The sequence below is a fragment of the Oncorhynchus keta genome, chromosome 34 (assembly GCF_023373465.1).
Source record: "Oncorhynchus keta strain PuntledgeMale-10-30-2019 chromosome 34, Oket_V2, whole genome shotgun sequence".
NCBI lineage: Eukaryota > Metazoa > Chordata > Actinopteri > Salmoniformes > Salmonidae > Oncorhynchus > Oncorhynchus keta.
This window is the reverse complement of record NC_068454.1, coordinates 59,263,844-59,282,537: the sequence shown is the minus strand read 5'-3', so window position 1 is coordinate 59,282,537 and position 18,694 is coordinate 59,263,844. Positions and strand designations below refer to the sequence as shown.

The 18,694-nt window shown below is 43.6% G+C and overlaps 1 protein-coding gene across 1 annotated transcript in view; it reads left to right on the top strand.

The window, feature by feature from the left end:
• LOC118367588 (igLON family member 5-like) overlaps nucleotides 1-18,694 on the top strand; it is a 145,990-nt gene that overhangs the window by 107,788 nt on the left and 19,508 nt on the right. The window contains exon 2 of the mRNA XM_052494168.1: nucleotides 8,522-8,600. Coding sequence (XP_052350128.1) covers nucleotides 8,522-8,600 — 79 coding nt within the window. The remainder of the gene's footprint in view (nucleotides 1-8,521; nucleotides 8,601-18,694) is intronic.

The following is an 18,694-nucleotide window of genomic DNA, read 5'->3' as shown; positions in this document are numbered from 1 at the left end:
TATGCTCACTGAGTCTGTACATAGTCAAAGCTTTCCTTAATTTTGGGTCAGTCACAGTGGTCAGGTATTCTGCCGCTGTGTACTCTGTGTAGGGCCAAATAACATTCTAGTTTGCTCAGTTTTTTTGTTAATTCTTTCCAATATGTCAAGTAATTATAATTTTGTTTTCTCATGATTTGGTTGGTTCTAATTGTGCTGTTGTCCTGGGGCTCTGTAGGGTGTGTTTGTGTTTGTGAACGGGGCCCTGGACCAGCTTGCTTAGGGGACCCTTCTCCAGGTTCATCTCTCTGTAGGTGATGGCTTTGTTGTGGAAGGTTTGGGAATCGCTTCCTTTTAGGTGGTTGTGGAATTTAACAGTTATTTTCTGGATTTTGATAATTAGTGGGTATCGGCCTAATTCAGCTCTGCATGTATTGTTTGGTGCTTTACGTTGTACACAGAGGATACATGCAAGTAGCCTGGTGGTTAGAGCATTGGGCCAGTAACTGGAAGGTTGCTGGATCGAATCCCTGAGCTGACAAGGTCTGTCGTTCTGCCCCTGAGCAAGGCAGTTAACCCACTGTTCCCCGGGTGAAGACGTGGATGTTGATTGTGGCAGCACCTCTCTGATTCGGAGGGGTTGGGTTAAATGCAGAAGACACATTTAAGTTGAATCCATTCAGTTGTACTGTACAACTGGCTAGGTATTCCCCTTTCAATTTGGTATTTGTCCCATTTTGTGAATTCTTGGTTGGTGAGCGGACCCCAGGCCTCACAACCACAAAGGGCAATGGGCTTTAAAACTGATTAAATAATTTTGGTATGTCGAATTTTATGTTCCTTTTGATGGCAGAGAAGGCTCTTCTTGCTTTGTCTCTCAGATCATTCACAGCTTTGTGGAAGTTACATGTGACGCTGATGTTTAGTCCGAGGTATGTATAATTTTTTTATGTGCTCTAGGGCAATGGTGTCTACATGGAATTTGTATTTGTGGTCCTGGCAACTGGACCTTTTTTGGAACACCATTATTTTTGTCTTACTGAGATTTACTGTCAGGGTCCAGGTCTGACAGAATCCTTGCAGAATATCTACGTGCTGCTTTAGGCCCTCCTTGGTTGGGGACAGAAGCACCAGATCATCAGCAAAGAGTAGACATTTGACTTCCGATTGTAGTAGGGTGAGGCCGGATGCTGCAGTCTGTTGTTGTAGTGCCCTCACCAATTCGTTGATATATATATGTTGAAAAGGGTGGGGCTTAAGCTGCATCCCTGTCTCACCCCACGTTTTATTTGCCAAATTTAACCACACACTTGTTGTTTGAGTACATAGATTTTATAATGTTGTATGTTTTCCCCCCAACACCTATTTTCATCAATGCGTATAGCCGAACCTCATGCCAAATTGAGTCAAAAGCTTTTTTTGAAATCATCAAAGCATGAGAAGAGCTTTGTTTTTGTTGGTTTGTTTCTTTGTCAATTAGGGTGTGCAGGGTGAATACGTGGTCTGTCGTATGGTCATTTGGTAAAAAGCCAATTTGACATTTGCTCAGTACGTTGTTTTCACTGAGAAAATGTACAAGTCTGCTGTTAATGATAATGCAGAGGATTTTCCCAAGGTGGCTGTTGATGCAAATCCCACAGTAGTTACTGAGGTCACATTTGTCTCCACTTTTGTGGATTGGGGTGATCAGTCCTTGGTTCCAAATATTGGGGAAGATGCCTGAGCTAACAATGATGTTAAAGAGTTCAAGTATAGTCAATTGGAATTTGTGGTCTGTATATTTGATAATTTCATTTAGGATACCATCAACAACACAGGCCTTTATGTTTGGAGGGTTTGTATTTTGTCCTGTAGTTTATTAAATGTAATTGGAGAATCCAGTGGGATCTGGTAGTCTTTAGTAGTCTATTCTACGATTTGTATTTGATCATATATATGTTTTTGCTGCATATTCTTTGTTATAGGGCCAAAAAGATTGGAGAAGTGGTTTATCCATGCGTCTCAGTTTTGGATAGATAACTCTTGTTGTTGTTGTTGTTTGATTAGTGTTTTCCAATTTTTCCAGAAGTGGTTAGTCTATGGATTCTTCAATTACATTGAGATGATTTCTGACGTGCTGTTCCTTCTTTTTACGAAGTTATTTCTGTATCATTTTAGTGATTCACCATACTGAAGGAGTAGGCTCAAGTTTTCTGGGTCTCTATGTTTTTGGTAAGATTGGTTTGATGAAACCTAAGAAAGAAATTGAGAATCCTTAGATTTGATAGGGAATCTGAGAGGTCAAATATACTGTTTAGGTTTTCTGCTGCCGAGTTTATACCTTCACTATAACAGCGAACTGTTTTATCCAGGGATTTCATTTGTTGTTACCTAATTGTTTTTTTGGTAAGTTTCCACACTACTTTCCTTCCATCTATAGCATTTCTTAATATTATTCAGTTCCTTTGGCTTTGATGCCTCATGGATGCATATTGCTGTGTTCAAGTAGACTGTGATTTTGCTGTGATCTGATTGGGGGATCAGTGGGCTGACTGTGAACGCTCCGAGAGACTCTGGGTTGAGGTCAGTGATAAAGTAGTCTGCGGTATTACTACCAAGAGATGAGCTATAGGTGTACCTACCATACGAGTCCCCTCAAAGCCTACCATTGACTACGTACACACCCAGCGAGCGACAGAGCAGCAGGAGTTGTGACCCGTTTCTTTTGGTTATGTTGTCGCAGTTGTGCCTACTCTCTCTACCTGGACTGCTGCTTCTCTCTCTCTCTCTGTCTCTCTCCCTGTGTTATTAATGCTGAAGTGTGGCGGGCATGTGCAGTCTAGCAGGTGTTTTCACGCTCTGTCGTCATCTGTCCTTCGTCCACCCCATCAACCCTTACACCCCCCTTCTCGACTGTGTAGTTTTTTAATTGACAGGACCCTAACTCCGCACATCCAACTGTCCAGTGGTGAGACACCACAGACAATCACACACGCCCCTTTAGCGCCTCGTCTTCGATGCGATGCCCTTCACCCCCCTACCAAGGTCAAAGCGACAGCCTTCATGCACAGCGCACGCTCTAAGTGAGTGACAGAGGGGACAGCAGTTGTGATGGCGTGTATGCATGAGTGAGTGTGTTTCTGTGTGTCGATAACTGACTCAGTTGCTGTGTGTTTCTGTTTGTAAATATACACATGCCTGTGGGTGAGTGTGACTGAGTAAGTGTGGGCTGTGTGTGTTGACCTGGTTAACACTGTGTTCAGTGAGGGAGGGAAAGGCAGGGTGATACAGGTTTTAGAATCAAGGTGACAATTGAGCTGTAAAAATGGGAATTGAGTGGGGAATAGGGAATAGCAGCCCTCTGGTGTGTAACCTTCTACGTGCTGTTTTCAGGTTTCAGCTTATGCATACATCATTTGTGTGTGTGTGTGTGTGTGTGTGTGTGTGTGTGTGTGTGTGTGTGTGTGTGTGTGTGTGTGTGTGTGTGTGTGTGTGTGTGTGTGTGTGTGTGTGTGTGTGTGTGTGTGTGTGTGTACGTACGTCTGTGTGCTCCAGCATGTGTCCCACCTGCCATTGAGCTGAGCCCTGGTACTGAATTAAATGAACCTAAATAAAAACCGAGTAAACAATGCAGTGCACTAAGAAAGAACAACTGAGGACGCACAGTAATATAGCCTACTGTGCAGTGTGGCACGTGCACAAAGCATGGTATAGGATACAGTATATCCAAGGTTGTTTCATAGAAATAACCTTAAAGAGCGGCTTAACTCACCGATTGTGCATCTGATTTTCTGCTGGTCATTAAGAAAAAAAACGAGATTGTCCCTCTTGAGTCACAGTAAAAACAACATAGCCACTACCACTTACCACCTCAAAATAGTCTGAATTATTATAGGATAAATAAGGATATAGGATATAGGCGCTGCGTAACGTGCAGGTCTGTCTCACTGCCTGGCTGTTCTGCTCCCACGATTGGCTGGAGCGCATTCAACGCAGCTGTTTTTCGTGCATGACAATTCTCCCTAGGCGTTACAATCCCGTGTTAGTGGGCGTGATTATAAAAACAAACCGGACCCTCATGTACGTTCTGATGACCTCACTTACACAAATCTCACAAAACTCTGTTTTGGAATATACTGACTTTATGACCAAAGTGATTCTACTTCCACGTTTGTGTTTCTGACTAACATCGATGCCACATAGGCGGTTTTCAACCAGAAACACTTTGTGTTCAGTTGGCCTTTAACAAACACCTACCGATGGTGACATTTCCTAGGCCTTGGTTATACAGTACAGTGGACACAATGACTAATGTCTCCCCTCCCCCATGCAGTGAGAGGTAGTGATGCTGATGCAGCCAGTGTGTTCTTCCTTCCTGGGTTTCTTGGCCAGCCTAGATAGCACAGCAGCAAGCAGCACACTAATGTGATTATGGCTTTTAGCGGAGGATTTTCATGGACATTCTCCATCCCTCTCCATCCTTCAAGGCGCCATTAGTTCTCACTGGGGGATGGCCTGTCCTTGCTGGTGGCTGACACACATAAAGCAAATGCGCACATACTGGACACACACACACACTATACAGGCGCAGACACACACACTATACAGGCGCGCACACACAATAACTGTCTCGAAGGACCATGGAAATTGGTGGATCTTCAGACACACACACACACACTCATATTCAACTTAATACAACTACTCTGTTTAGACTTTTTATTCATTTCAATACTTTGGAAAAATACATCTCTTCATTTCCCATTGCCATTGACCATCATTTCCATCCATAATTAGGTTCACCTTCTTTTTTTTTAGCTATTTGTTTATGAGATCGTGACGCGAATCGGAATGCCTGCCCCTTTTCATTACGCTGTGCAATCAAGCCATGATTCCATCAAGAGACCGTGTTGAAATGAAAAGCGTGAGCCATTGGCCATCAGATGCTGCACTGCTTACAACTGTCACGTTTCCAACCCCTCTCTGCCTGGAATTACACTTGCCAAGCTTAGCGCGTATTGTCTTAGCGCACCTCTTTGCATTAATCAGACAAACCTCCGGGTGCTTCTCAACTCCTGACCGCGCAGCGTTTCTTCTCATAACTCGCTGTTTATTAAACCTTAGAGGCAAGGCGGTGGCGGCAGCAGCAGCACCACCGGCATAGAGATATTATGGACACGTTAGGGAGGGGGGATTGGTTGACGATCTAGGAAGGACTCAGACAGGGTTTTGTCTAGAAGGGTTTTCGCTTTTGTCAAAATTGACTTTTCGTAGCAGGTTTAGGAGATCTTACGCGGCAGGTTAGGAGAATTAACGTTGCAGGTTGGGAGAATTAGGTTTAAGGTTAAGAAAAGGGTTAGGGTTAGCTAAAATGCAAAACCCCCTAAAAAACTTTTGAGGTCAAATGTAGACATGACCCTCAGACAGTGAGGGTGTCATAATATGGGCACCGTAAGGGTGGACTTGATGCGCATGCTGACATTTGGCAGGAAGGGACAGAGATGGTGTCATGCAGAGTATAGACATGCCTCAGTATATCACTGCTAAGATAGCACTGTATGGCTGCTGTTATCTTTGTTTGCAGAGTCAGTTGATGCATATTTCCAAAATATAATTGAAGGAGAGGAAGCTTCAGCAGTACTGTAGCCTCGTCATTTTAAAAACATGAGCATTTATGTCCGCTTGTTCTCATGTTGTCTTTTTGGTCTCATCTCCTTCGCTCTTTCTATGCTGTGTGCAACTTTATCATTTACACACACACACACCAAGCCCCTCCCCCTGTCACTCACAACAACAAAGATGAGAGATCAGTTCTTCCTCTCTGACAAGCAGTTTCAGCTGAGAAGTGTGCAATTGCACCCAGAAGACAGGCAGTCCCGCTCATAAAGGTATACATATATAGGTAGGAGCTACCCGAACCCCATTTTTGGTGAGTTTGGACATTTACAATCGAATGTGAATGAGAGACATTGTGTAAATGAACAGTACTAGCTCTGGAGCAGCATACACCCTGTGTCTGTGAGGAGTCTGGAGTCGCTAGGGCAACCTGCCTGCCTGCACTGTGAGAAGATGGGGGAGGAGCAGACTGGCCGAGAACCGAGAGGAGAAAAAAAATGCAAGAAAGTCTAAAAATTGCAGTGACAGCACAGATAACTCATCCAAAAGGGCTTTGACTTCTCGAACACAGCAGAAAGCCAACACGATATGATGCCCTGTCACCTTATTAATTCAGCCACTTAGATAACTAGCAAGTTAAACTTAGGGATCGTGTTATTGCAGAATGCTTGGTTTTTCATACAGCAAAACAAATATGACACGCATCAGAAATATCTTGCTGCGTTTTGTAAACGCAGATCTCAAATGCTTTCTTATTGGAGTTTCTGCTGGGCATCAGAACTGATGTTGTGCTTCAGTTGCCTTTCTCCACTTGGATGAGAATTCACGAACGTGCATTCTATCAGCAGACAGTGTTCTGACTGACGTGTAGCTACTTTCTCTGCTACTTTTACAGGTGTCGCTAGCCTACTTTTCTCCAGTAAAATGCAAGACTTGAACAAAAAACATTAGGAAATGTAGCAGGCTACATTATTTCTATGATATATACAGTATGACTGCCATGCATAGTTTTTGCCTACTTGTGTGGCTGCCAGCCAAATAGCGTTGCACTTCTGTTGTCATCTAATGAAAATGAGGCTATTTTCTGCTGAAGGTGTTGCACTAATGTATTTTCTGTGAAAGAAAATTGTAGTTGCAAGTCCCTGATCACTCTATTGAAGCAACAAACAAACAAAAAACACGGTTGACGTTCAATATAAAACGCGACCCCTGTCAATACACAGCCGGACACACCTGCTTTATCTTCGAACGTATTGCACAAATTGACTGCAGGTATATACTTAAAAACTATTCACAAATATTCAAATACCGTCAATACCGGTATTGAAAAAACATCCTGTGGGTATTTCCAAATAAATACCGGAGTATGCGGTATATGGTATATACGGTATACCGCCCAAGTCTAATTCCTGCATCTGCAGGAACACCTCTTTATACTTCTATTGGTACATTGTTTTGCTAGGACTCTGGTACACAGCAGGCTGGATAAGTAGCTAGGACACCGATAGACAGTGTCCTTCGCCTCCACCTGTCAGGCACTGCTTTCCCACAGTTCTGTTAACGACGGCGAGGGCAGGTCTTCTGCAATTGGGAGCGAAGGAGGGCGGGAGGTGGGGGCGACACTGGTAGCTAGCTAGGACATCGGTAGACCACTCTTGACCCACATTTGAATCACATAGACAATCAGGAGAAATCCAGAATATCAAAAGTGTCACACAAGCATGAAGATGGCATGCTCGATTGCAGGAACCAACGGGATGCTTGAGGCGTTCCACATGCAGGAATGCCCGGAATTGCAGGCAGAAATCACACACTATTGTTTCAACTCTGCATTTGCATTTGAGGGTTGGTCTAACAGAATCGGTCGCATGGACACCGAAACACATTGAGTCATTATTTTACTGTAATAGAGGAGAAATGAACCTTTCTATTGATACCCGTTTTAGGTAGAGCAGGCACTACTAAAACAGGAGTATCAATGAACGTTGATTCTGGAAAAGGAATGCTCGGCTTGTCGCGTGGCATTGCGGTACTATGTCCCACTAATAACATTGTAGCCAAAGACTAGGCTAGCTGTCTAGTCTGTGTTTTATAATTGTGCTAAAATCATCAAACACTATCATATAAGGAATTGGAAACTCGTTCCCATTCTGAACAAAGTGGACAAGCTGGCATGCTGTCCAAACAGTTGGAGACGGACAGAAGGGGGTGTTCATAACCATTCAACTGTTCCACCTTGTCATCTAGCAAATAGAGCCAAGTTGGCTAAACTTGGAAGTATAAAGATTAGCTGGCTACTCATTAGCACGTGGGCTTGTGCTTGAGAGATTGATTAGGAGACCTGTGTTCATTTCCTATAAAGTTAGTCAGTATTAGTGAATATGTATTAACCATGGTTCTGGTTAAATTTGTAACGAAACTGGCATTTTCATAGACACACGATGCCTAACACGTATCAACCCCAGTTTTCCATTTAGTTTCTTTCCTGTGGTAGTGTGTGTTTGTGTGACTGTCTTGGTGTGTGTGTGTGCGTGTCTATTTGCAGGCAGGGTGAGCCTCACTGTACACATCCCTCCTGTTGCCGTTTGTGTCCCTTCATTTCACGCTCTGACGTCCCTGCGTGAATCCTCCTCTTCCCCTGGCTCATTATCAACACTGTTCAATGAGACACACACACACATTGGGTGGGTGGGGGGACAAATCATTATTTAAATAATACAGGGGGTCAGTGCGTACGCTACAACACCTATATTTGTATATTTATGACAAATAACTAAGTAAACCACCAAACACATCCAGCCTGAACTGGATCAATGAGGTACTCAGCACCGCGGCGGCTGAGATGCCAACCAGGGGATTTGGGGATTGAGAATCCGAATGGACCGTCTGTTGTTGTTACAACGGCATCATGCTCACCCTCCTCCCTCTCTTCTCTCATCTTCCTTGGCAGGGCCAAGTGTGCACGGAGCCGAATTCGGCCCCCTGCCCGACAACATTACAGTGCTGGAAGGGGAGAGCATCATTCTGAGGTAACTCATTGATCCTACACCTGCACCTACTAATTACATGTTGAAGTTGTTTGTTTTTCTTCACCTGTCATCATGCCGACTTAATTGCCAATCCAATGTCATACAAACCCATGAGGTATACCCCAACTAGGTTGAACAATGTTCCTCAGCAAAACTGCCAACTTGTCAATATCCTGGACTCGAAGGCCTTCATAAAAGCATACTGTCTATCAACATTTGAACTCTTTAACCCGCGGTCAGGTGTCATTCCAAATCTGGTCGCCATCGCTGTCATCTCATATTGCCTAGCCCCAGAACCATAGACCACTGTCATCTCATATTGCCTAGCCCCAGAACCATAGACCGCTGTCATCTCATATTGCCTAGCCCCAGAACCATAGACCGCTGTCATCTCATATTGCCTAGCCCCAGAACCATAGACCACTGTCATCTCATATTGCCTAGCCCCAGAACCATAGACCACTGTCATCTCATATTGCCTAGCCCCAGAACCATAGACCGCTGTCATCTCATATTGCCTAGCCCCAGAACCATAGACCGCCACAGACTCCTGTAGTTGATATATGATGCCCTTTCATACTTACAGGCTCATCTATTCATTGCATGGGCGATTAAAGCTAATATCACTGGCATAGATGAGGCTTATTCACTGGAGACCGTGTGATCTACCTCACAGAGATTTTTTTTAAATATTTTTTTTTACCCTGGCCACATCAATTAAACATAAGCGCTCAGGCTTATCCTCTCCTGGCCTGGTCCCCAGCTGAAGCTTCTAAGGACATCTAGTGGTGAAGGACAGTACTGTAGTCATAATGTCACAAAACATTTCTAGTTCAGAAACTGTGAAAATTACATTCCAAAGTTAAACTTATATTTATTTATATTCATACATACGTATAGACTGAGTGTACAAAACATTAGGAACGTCTGCTCTTTCCATGACAGACTGACCAGGTGAATCCAGGTGAAAGCTATGAACCCTATCTGCTTCAATCAGTGGAGATGAAGGGGGAGAGACAGGTTAAAGAAGGATTTTAAAGCCTTGGGACAATTGAGACATGGTTTGTTTACGCGTGCCATTCAGAGGGTGAATGGGCAACACAAAATGTTGAAATGCCTTTGAACGGGGTATGGTAGTAGGTGCCAGGCTGACCGATGTGAGTGTGTCAAGAACTGCAACGCTGCTGGGTTTTTCATCCTAAACCATTTCCTGTGTGTATCAAGAATGGTCCGCCACATTGTTTACATCAAAAGATAGGTATCAGCAGTAACTACCACTATCAGCCCTTCTCTCCCCCTCACCAATGTCTCTCTTAGCTCTTCATCTGCTTCCTCCAAAACACAACTATATTTTACCCAGGTGTATTGCCCTCGTAGTTTCAATGAAGAAACATACTGTATTTTTTTATGAACCGCTACCTTGTGCCAGGTATGTATTAACAACCTTACATTACGAGACCTGGCTAGTGGTTTGTTTACGAATGCTAGTGCTGACTCTTTGTGGTGATAATATTGAATTGCATATACTAATTGCAACAGGATGATCAAAATGTCATTTGAAATTAATTCAAATTGAACCTTTAAAATATTCCTTTCCGCACTCACTCATGATAGTGACATTTGCTACCTGACCAAATTCATATAGACATTTGAGTTATAGATCTGTCGTCGTCTTTGAAAGCAAGTCTGAGAAGCGGTAGATCTGGTATATTTGCGCTATTTCTATGCTTGCTGTTCTTATGTTTAGTCGTTTTAGCATCTTTTGCTTTTGGTTTTGTACACTAATGTCAAAAAGCTGAAAATACAATATTTTTGGTTGTTTAAAATATATTTCACAGCAGTCCAGATGGTACAATGATTCTCTACACGGCTTGTTTTGTCACATATACTGAAATTAGGTGAACTACTAGAATCTTAGCAACCAGAAAACAAGCAATTTCTGCATATTGAAACTTTAAGGCCTACCTTCATTACAAGGGTAGGGCTTGCACTAATCCATCTCATGACGCATGTACAGTAGCTGTAACAGTCAAATCTGGTGTCCATCAACATGGTTATTAGCCTCATTAATTGTCTAATGAAAAAGACGGTAACACTTCTTAAGGGGTCCTTATTACAGTGTAATTACATATGTAATTACACTGTAACATGTATGCTAAACAATTATAATAATTCATAGTTACCCTGTAACTGGTGGTAATTGCAGCCTGTAATTACAGAGGTGTAACAACGAACGCTTGCTACCATGCTTGTTTCTCATTTCAAAGTTTACAATAACATCCGACTCACCAAATTTCAGCCTGCACAAACCACATGATAATTGTTAGTGAATTGAAAACCGACCACCTCAGTGACCCAACTCTGCAATAAAGGGCTCTGGAATGTGATGCCCAGTCCCAATAGCAAAAAAAAAACGGATTAAAAAACGGTTCACATAAAAAAAGAGCTTGCAGATCAAGCTAACTTTTGAGTCAGTGTTGTAGTCCTGGAGACAGTCTTGAGACCACATTTTGAGTGTCTCGATCTTGTCTCATTGTCGGATGTCAGTCTGAGGGTCCAGCACGCTCTGGAGAAGGTTTTCATCTAAGATCTCTCTGGTCTTTGCTCTGTTCATCTTTCCCTCGTTCTTGACTCACAGTCCCTGATGCTGAAAAACATCCCCACAGCATGATTCTGCCACCACCACCACCATGCTAGTGATGGTGCCAGGATTCCTCCAGACGTGACACTATGCATTCAGGCTAAAGAGTTCAATCTTGGTTTCATCAGACCAGAGAATTGTGTTTCTCATGGTCTGAGAGTCCTTCAGGTGCCTTTTGGCAAACTCCAAGTGGGCTGTCATGTGCCTTTTAGTGAGGAGTGGTTTCCATCTGGCCACTCTACCATAAATACCTGATTGGTAGAGATGGTGCAGAGATGGCTGTCCTTCTGGAATGTTCTCCCATCTCCACGGCGCAACTCTGGAGCTCTGTCAAAGTGACAACCAGGTTCTTGGTCACCTCCCTGACCAAGGCCGTTCTCCCCTGATTGCAGTTTGGTCAGACGGACAGCTCTAGGAAGAGTCTTGGTGGTTCGAAACTTTTTCCATTTAAGAATGATGGAGGCCACTGTGTTCTTGGGGACCTTGAATGCTGCAGAAATGTTTTGGTACCCTTCCCCAGATCTGTGCCTCGACACAATCCTGTCTCGGAGCTCTACGGGCAATTCCTTCAACCTCATGGCTTGGTTTTTGCTCTAACATGCATTGTCGACAGTGGGATCCTTATACAGAGAGGTGTGTGCCTTTCCAACTCATGTCCAATCAATGGAAGTTACCACAGGTGGACTCCAATCAAGTTGTAGAAACATCTCAAGGATGATCAATGGAAACAAGATGCACCTGAGCTCAATTTCGAGTCTCATAGCAAAAGGTCTGAATACTTATGTAAATAAGTTATTTCTGTTTTTAATTTTGAATAAATGTGCAAAAATTCATAAACTGCTTTCACTTTGTCATTGTGGGATATTGTGTGTTAGATTGAGGATTATTATAATTTTTTATCCATTTGATAATAAGGTTGTAATGTAACAAAATGTGAAAAAAGGGAAGGGGCCTGAATGCTTTCCGAATGCACTGTGTTATTGAGATGTTTGCACAGTGGCGACCTATCGGACCAAGGCCTTCAGTGTGTGACTGAAGTAATGATGCTGAAAAGGCAGCAACAGCAATACAAGCGCACTCATGTAGGAGAGTACACTTTTTGTAAAACACAGAGGGCCAGTGGTGTAGTGGAGTACAAGCCTTATACCACTTTCCTTTCAGTATATTCCCTTCTTAATCCCCACTGATGCGTACCAAATTAGTGGAGTGGAGATATACGATTGATCAATTATGTAGTACAATAGTGAAATGATGCACAAAGTAGCCTGCACAATCGCAAAGCATGTAAAGTATATTCACATGCGCTGTACATGTGCGGGCATTCCAACGCACACAGCTCTCAACTGGTTATGAAATGGAGCAGCTCACAGAAGATTGTCATCGGTAGTGGGTAGGGTAGGTAGGAAAGCCGGTTCAATTTATGATATCTACCAGTAAATGCTAACTAAGGCAACAAGGGGTATGCAAACCAGGTATTGAACAAGTTTGGTCCGAAGTCTTGGTTAGTCGGCTATTTGTGTTCCACTCACATGGTACAGGTGTCTTTTTTTAAGCCCATAACCATGTGTGTGAGGTGTATACTTTTGTTTGAAAGTAGATTTGTTTAAGACTACCAAGAATCACTCTGTGTGACTTTAGCCCACTGCAGTAAAAGGTTAACTTCTTGTTGAAGTTTGTCTTGAAAAGGGAGAAGCTCACAAATTAGCAACAACATCCTACTCAATAACATTTGCTGCAGCCGCTGCAAACTAGCATACAACAAAGGATAGCTAGCTATCTGTGGGAAATCTACCATTCTCTCCCCCCCCCCCCTTTTTCCTCCCCAACTTCGTGGTTTCCAATTGGTAGTTACAGTCTTGTCTCATCGCTGAAACTCCCGTACGGACTTGGGAGAGGTGAAGGTCGAGAGCCATGCGTCCTCCGAAACACAACCCAACCTGCTTCTTGACACAACGCACATCCAACCCGGAAGCCAGCCGGAGGAAACACCGTACACCTGGCGACCTGGTCAGCGTGCACTGTGCCCGGCTCGCCGCAGGAGTCACTAGTGCGCAATGACGGCGCTGGCACAATCGTGCGCCGCCCCATGGGCCTCCCGGTCACAGCCGGCTGCGACAGAGCCTGGGCTCGAACCCAGAATCTCTGGTGGCACAGCCTTAGACCACTGCGCCACCCGGGAGGCCAAACTACAATTCTCTATTGCGCAGTGACCTATTGGCCTTTGAGAAGGCAGAAATAGCCACATGTTTTTTTGTAAAATCGGTCCCACCCATTACAAGTCAAAATGTGATTGGTTGATTGCGCTGTCACTCCGAAATGTTGCCCTAACACAGTTGAATGGCAGATGCCTTCTGTCTAGCTTCTGATGGCCTAACCAATGGCTGACTTATCTAGCTAGATTTCCCCAGAGACCACAAAAGAAAAATCCTGATTGGATCTTTTATCTCTTCAGTGTTAACCCTTCCCAACAAAAACTGAAGAGATTAAATACGAACATAATTAAGAATAATAATATAATTAAAATCATAATTATTATTTTATAAGAAGGCCCTCATTGTTCCCCACTGTGTTTGGGTTAGTAATCATTTGTAGAGTGGCTCAATTTGCCCTCAGCATGCTTTTTTTTTAACCATTCGAAATGTCTAAAGAATCCACATGTCCTTCTGAAATATGAACACAGAAATACCCCCCCGTTCTTGCAAGCTGACGTTAGCTAGAATAGATGGTTAACTTAATTAACCTATTGTGACCATTGACTCATTGACTGAAAATATTTCTGCTTTTGGAGATTTCTTTCTAAAACCCAGTGTGGTGTCACTCCGTGCATATGTACGCGGTTCTATGGACATAATTAACAACCTCGAGACAATGCACAATATCATTGGGGAGACACTTATGGCTTGCTTTGATGTTTAATCCCTGTGTACACATATCCCCCACCAGGTAAGCCTGCCTTAGTCATCGACCCACTGGTACACTCACTAGCACTAACTGTATTGTTGAACTTTCTCAGATTGTTCTGACTAAGACATTTGTCATATTGGAAAATGACATGTTCGTTCAACAGAAGGGAACTGCTATGGGTAGTAAAATGGCACCAAATTATGCCAATCTGTATGTGGGGTTGTTTGAGAGGAACGTGATTTTCAGCCCTAACAATCCATTCTTGCACCATATCAGACTCTGGAAACAAATCAAATCAAATTGTATGAGTCACATGCTCCGAATACAACAGGTGTTGTGTTGACCTTACAGTGAAATACTTACTTACCAGCCCCTAAACAACAAAGCAGTTTAAAACATATGAATAAGAATAAGAAATAAAAAGTGCTGAGGCAGAGAGAACAGTCTATGACTTGGGTGGCTGGAGTATTTGACCATTTTTAGGGCCTTCCTCTGACACTGGTATAGAGGTCCTGCATGGCAGGAAGCTTGGTCCCAGTGATGTACTGTACTCTGTACTGCCTTACGGTCGGATGCCCGGGCAGTTGCCATACCAGGCAGTGATGAAACCAACGTGTTAAATGCTCTCAATGTTGCAGCTGGAGAACCTATTGAGGATCTGAGGACCCATGACAAATCTTTTCAGTCTCTTGAGGGGGAATAGGTTTTGTCGTGCTCTCTTAACTGTCTTGGTGTGCTTGGAGCATGTTAGTTTGTTGGTGAGGACCTTGGACGCTCTCAACCACAGCCCCTTTGATGAGAATGGGGGAATGCTTGGTCCTCCTTTTCCTGTAGTCCACAATCATCTCCTTTGTCTTGATCATGTTGAGGGAGAGGTTGTTATCCTGGCACCACACGGCCAGGTCTCTGACCTCCTCCCTTATAGGCTGTCTCGTCGTTGTCGGTGATCAGGCATACCAGTGTTGTGTCACCTGCAAACTTAATGACGGTGTTGGAGTCGTGTCTGGCCGTGCAGTCATGAGTAAACAGAGAGTAGAGGTGGGGACTGAGGGGTCCCTGTGTTGAGGATCAGCGTGTCGGATTTGTTGTGACCTACCCTTACAACCTGGGGGCGGCCCATCAGGAAGTCTAGGATCCAGTTGCAGAGGGAGGTGTTTAGTCCCAGGGTCCTTAGTGCCCTCAAAGCTAATCAATAAGTTATGGTGTTGAACGCTGAGCTGTAGTCAATGAATTCTCACATAGGTGTTCTTTTCGTCCAGGTGGGAAAGGGCAGTGTGGAGTGCAATAGAGATAGCGTCATCTGTAGATCTGTATGCAAATTGGAGTGGAGAATAGTTTAGCTCGTCTGGTAGGCTTGTGTCACTGGGCAGCTCTTAGCTGGGCTTACCTTTGTAGTCTGTAATGGTTTACAAGCCCTGCCACATCCGACAAACATCAGTCGGTGTAGTACGATTCAATCCTAGTCCTGTATTGACGCTTCGTCGGAGGGCATAGCAGGATTTCTAATAAGCTACCGGGTTAGAGTCCCTCTCCTTGAAAGCGGCAGCTCTAGCCTTTAGCTCAGTGCGGATGTAACCTGTAAATCCATGGCTTCTGGTTGGGGTATGTACATACGGTCACTGTGGGGACGATGTCATCGATACACTTATTGATAAAGCCAATGACTGATGTGGTGTACTCCTCAATGCCATCGGAGGAATCCCAGAACCTATTCCAGTCTGTACTAGAAAAACAGACCTGTAGCTTAGCATCTGTTTCATCTGACCACTTTTTTATTGACAGAGTCACTGGTTCTTCCTGCTTTAATTGGATTTGGAAACAGGAATCAGAAAGATAGAATTATGGTCAGATTTGCCAAATGGAGGGTGAGGGAGAGCTGATAGAAATTTGGTAAAACAGATTTAAGTTTCCCTGCATTAAAGTCCCCAGTCACTAGGAGCAGCGCCTCTGGATGAGCGTTTTCCTGTTTGCTTATGGCGAAATACAGCTCATTGAATGCGGTCTTAGTGCCAGCATTGGTCTGTGGTGGTATGTAGACAGCTATTAAAAATACAGATGAAAACTCTCTAGGTAGATAGTGTGGTCTAGAGTTTATCATGAGATTCTCTACCTTCAGGCAAGCAAAACCTTGAGACTTCCTTAGATATCGTGCACCAGCTGTTGTTTACAAATAAACATAGTCCGCCCCCTCTTGCCTTACCAGACGCCGCTGTTCTATCCTGCCTAGCTAACATGTAATCATTGGAAAATAAAATCGATGACCTACGAGGAAGATTAAACTGCCAACGGGACATTAATACAAACAGCCAGCTGTATGTTGATAATGTCATCGTTCATCCACGACTCGGTGAAGCATAAGATATTATAATTTTTGACGTCCCGTTGGTAGTTTAATCTTCGTCGTAGGTCGTCGATTTTATTTTCCAATGATTGCATGTTAGCTAGGAGAACGGATGGCAACGGGGGTTTATTCAATCGCCTAAGAATCCTCAGACTGCAGCCCGACCTCTGTCCTCTTTTTTTCCCGTCTTCTCTTCACGCAAATGACAGGGATTTGGGCCTTCACACGCTTCATTGATGACATATTCGTTCTATTACAGAGCACAGCAGGAGAACTTCATCAATTCCACTCCTTAATCAATACAAGCAGTAAACCTTTGAACTTCCCCCTCACCTTTGATGCGAATGAAATATGTTTTCTTTACATTTTGATTATGAGGGAGGGGGTGGTTTTCTAGCACGGATCTATACAAGAAGCCGACAGACAGGAATTCCCTGTTATGAGGAGACAGCTTCCACCCTACACCCCTAAAAAAAGAGCCTCCCCATCAGCCAATACAGTCGCATACGCAGGATTTGTAGTACACAGAGTGACTATGACAAACAAGCCGACTGTCTGGATGAGTGTTTCAGACAGCGGGGTTACCCAGAGGAATGGCTGCATGATGCAGGGGAACGTTTAAAAAATATGACCAAGGATGACAGCCTCACGCCCAAAACCTCCCCGCCCTCCTGACCAACGTGTTAAATGCTTCCTTCAATGCTCCCCACTTGGTAAACAGTTTGACCACATCATTAAAAAGCCCTGGCACCATCTTAAGCACTGATCCACAACTGGAAGAAAGGTTCTAGAACCTCAGCGGGTCGTCTTCAGACGCTCCCCCAACATCAGTGGTGAGGTGTGATCTTCCTCCAGTGGCACGTGATACCTTTCTAGACAATGTGCCAGGCGGTAACATTAGATGTGGCGGATGTACCCAGTGTAATTTTATGAACAAATGCACAATGTTCAATCACCCTATTACGGGCAAGGCCATTTTAAGATACAAAAAATGTGATATACCTGATCACGTGTATTTGTGGTCTATGTAGGAAAAACAAAAAGGAGCTCTGAAAACAAGGATAGCAGAACACAGGAGTCATATCAGGACCCTTGATCAGAGAAACCTTGTGGCTGCGCATTTCATGGAGGCCCGTCACAACATTAGCTCTATGAGATACATTGGCATCGAACATGTTAAAACTTCTAGTTTTGAGGAGAATTGTATTGGAGAACTGTATTAGATTCACCATTAGTGTACCACGTCTCCTAGAGTTTACATTAATATGTCACTTTGATTCGTCTTGCCTTCCAGGTTACCCACTAGGTCATTTTGTAAATATATATTCTTTTCTGGAGCTACTACGTGTACCCATCTCATTGTTATTAAATGATTAGAGATACACAACTTTTTTTTGCACCCACCATGCGTCATGTCCGCAAATGGTCACATGAGGTGAAATTGGTGTATATTTTGGGACGTGAGCACTCAGTTAGTTTGACCTGACCAAGATCCGTTTCGGATCGAAACGTTATCAATAAATCAGTGAATTGGGAGATTTAACAGCGTGCGGGCCATCTTGTTCTATAACTATACACATCATCCTGGAGCCGCCACCTCCCGCTACTAATTTTACTACTTTCCATGCAGGCAATTTTTTTGCGATGCCTCTTTGGGAAATCTGTCAACTTTCATTTTCAGAAATAGATTTGTCCTCGGTCGTCATTTTGACCAGGGGAAAACAACGACACTACGTTAGCTAGCTTATCTAGCTCGCCTTTTACAGCCGCGATGGAACAGCTGTTGTTTTCAAACGCATCGGAAGTTCTTTGGAGTTCTTCTGCTCCTCCTCAAAAATGTCTATGCTGTCGTTGTTTATACATAAGCACATACAGACTCACCTCGATATATGTAGAGGATGTTCCGTAGTTTCCCTGGCGCCGTGTGCTCACCTAGGCAGAGAGCTCTGTAAATATGTCAAATCAAATCAAATCAAATTTTATTTGTCACATACACATGGTTAGCAGATGTTAAATGCGAGTGTAGCGAAATGCTTGTGCTTCTAGTTCCGACAATGCAGTGATAACCAACAAGTAATCTAACTAACAATTCCAAAACTACTGTCTTATACACAGTGTAAGGGGATAAGGAACATGTACATAAGGATATATGAATGAGTGATGGTACAGAGCAGCATACAGTAGATGGTATCGAGTACAGTATATACA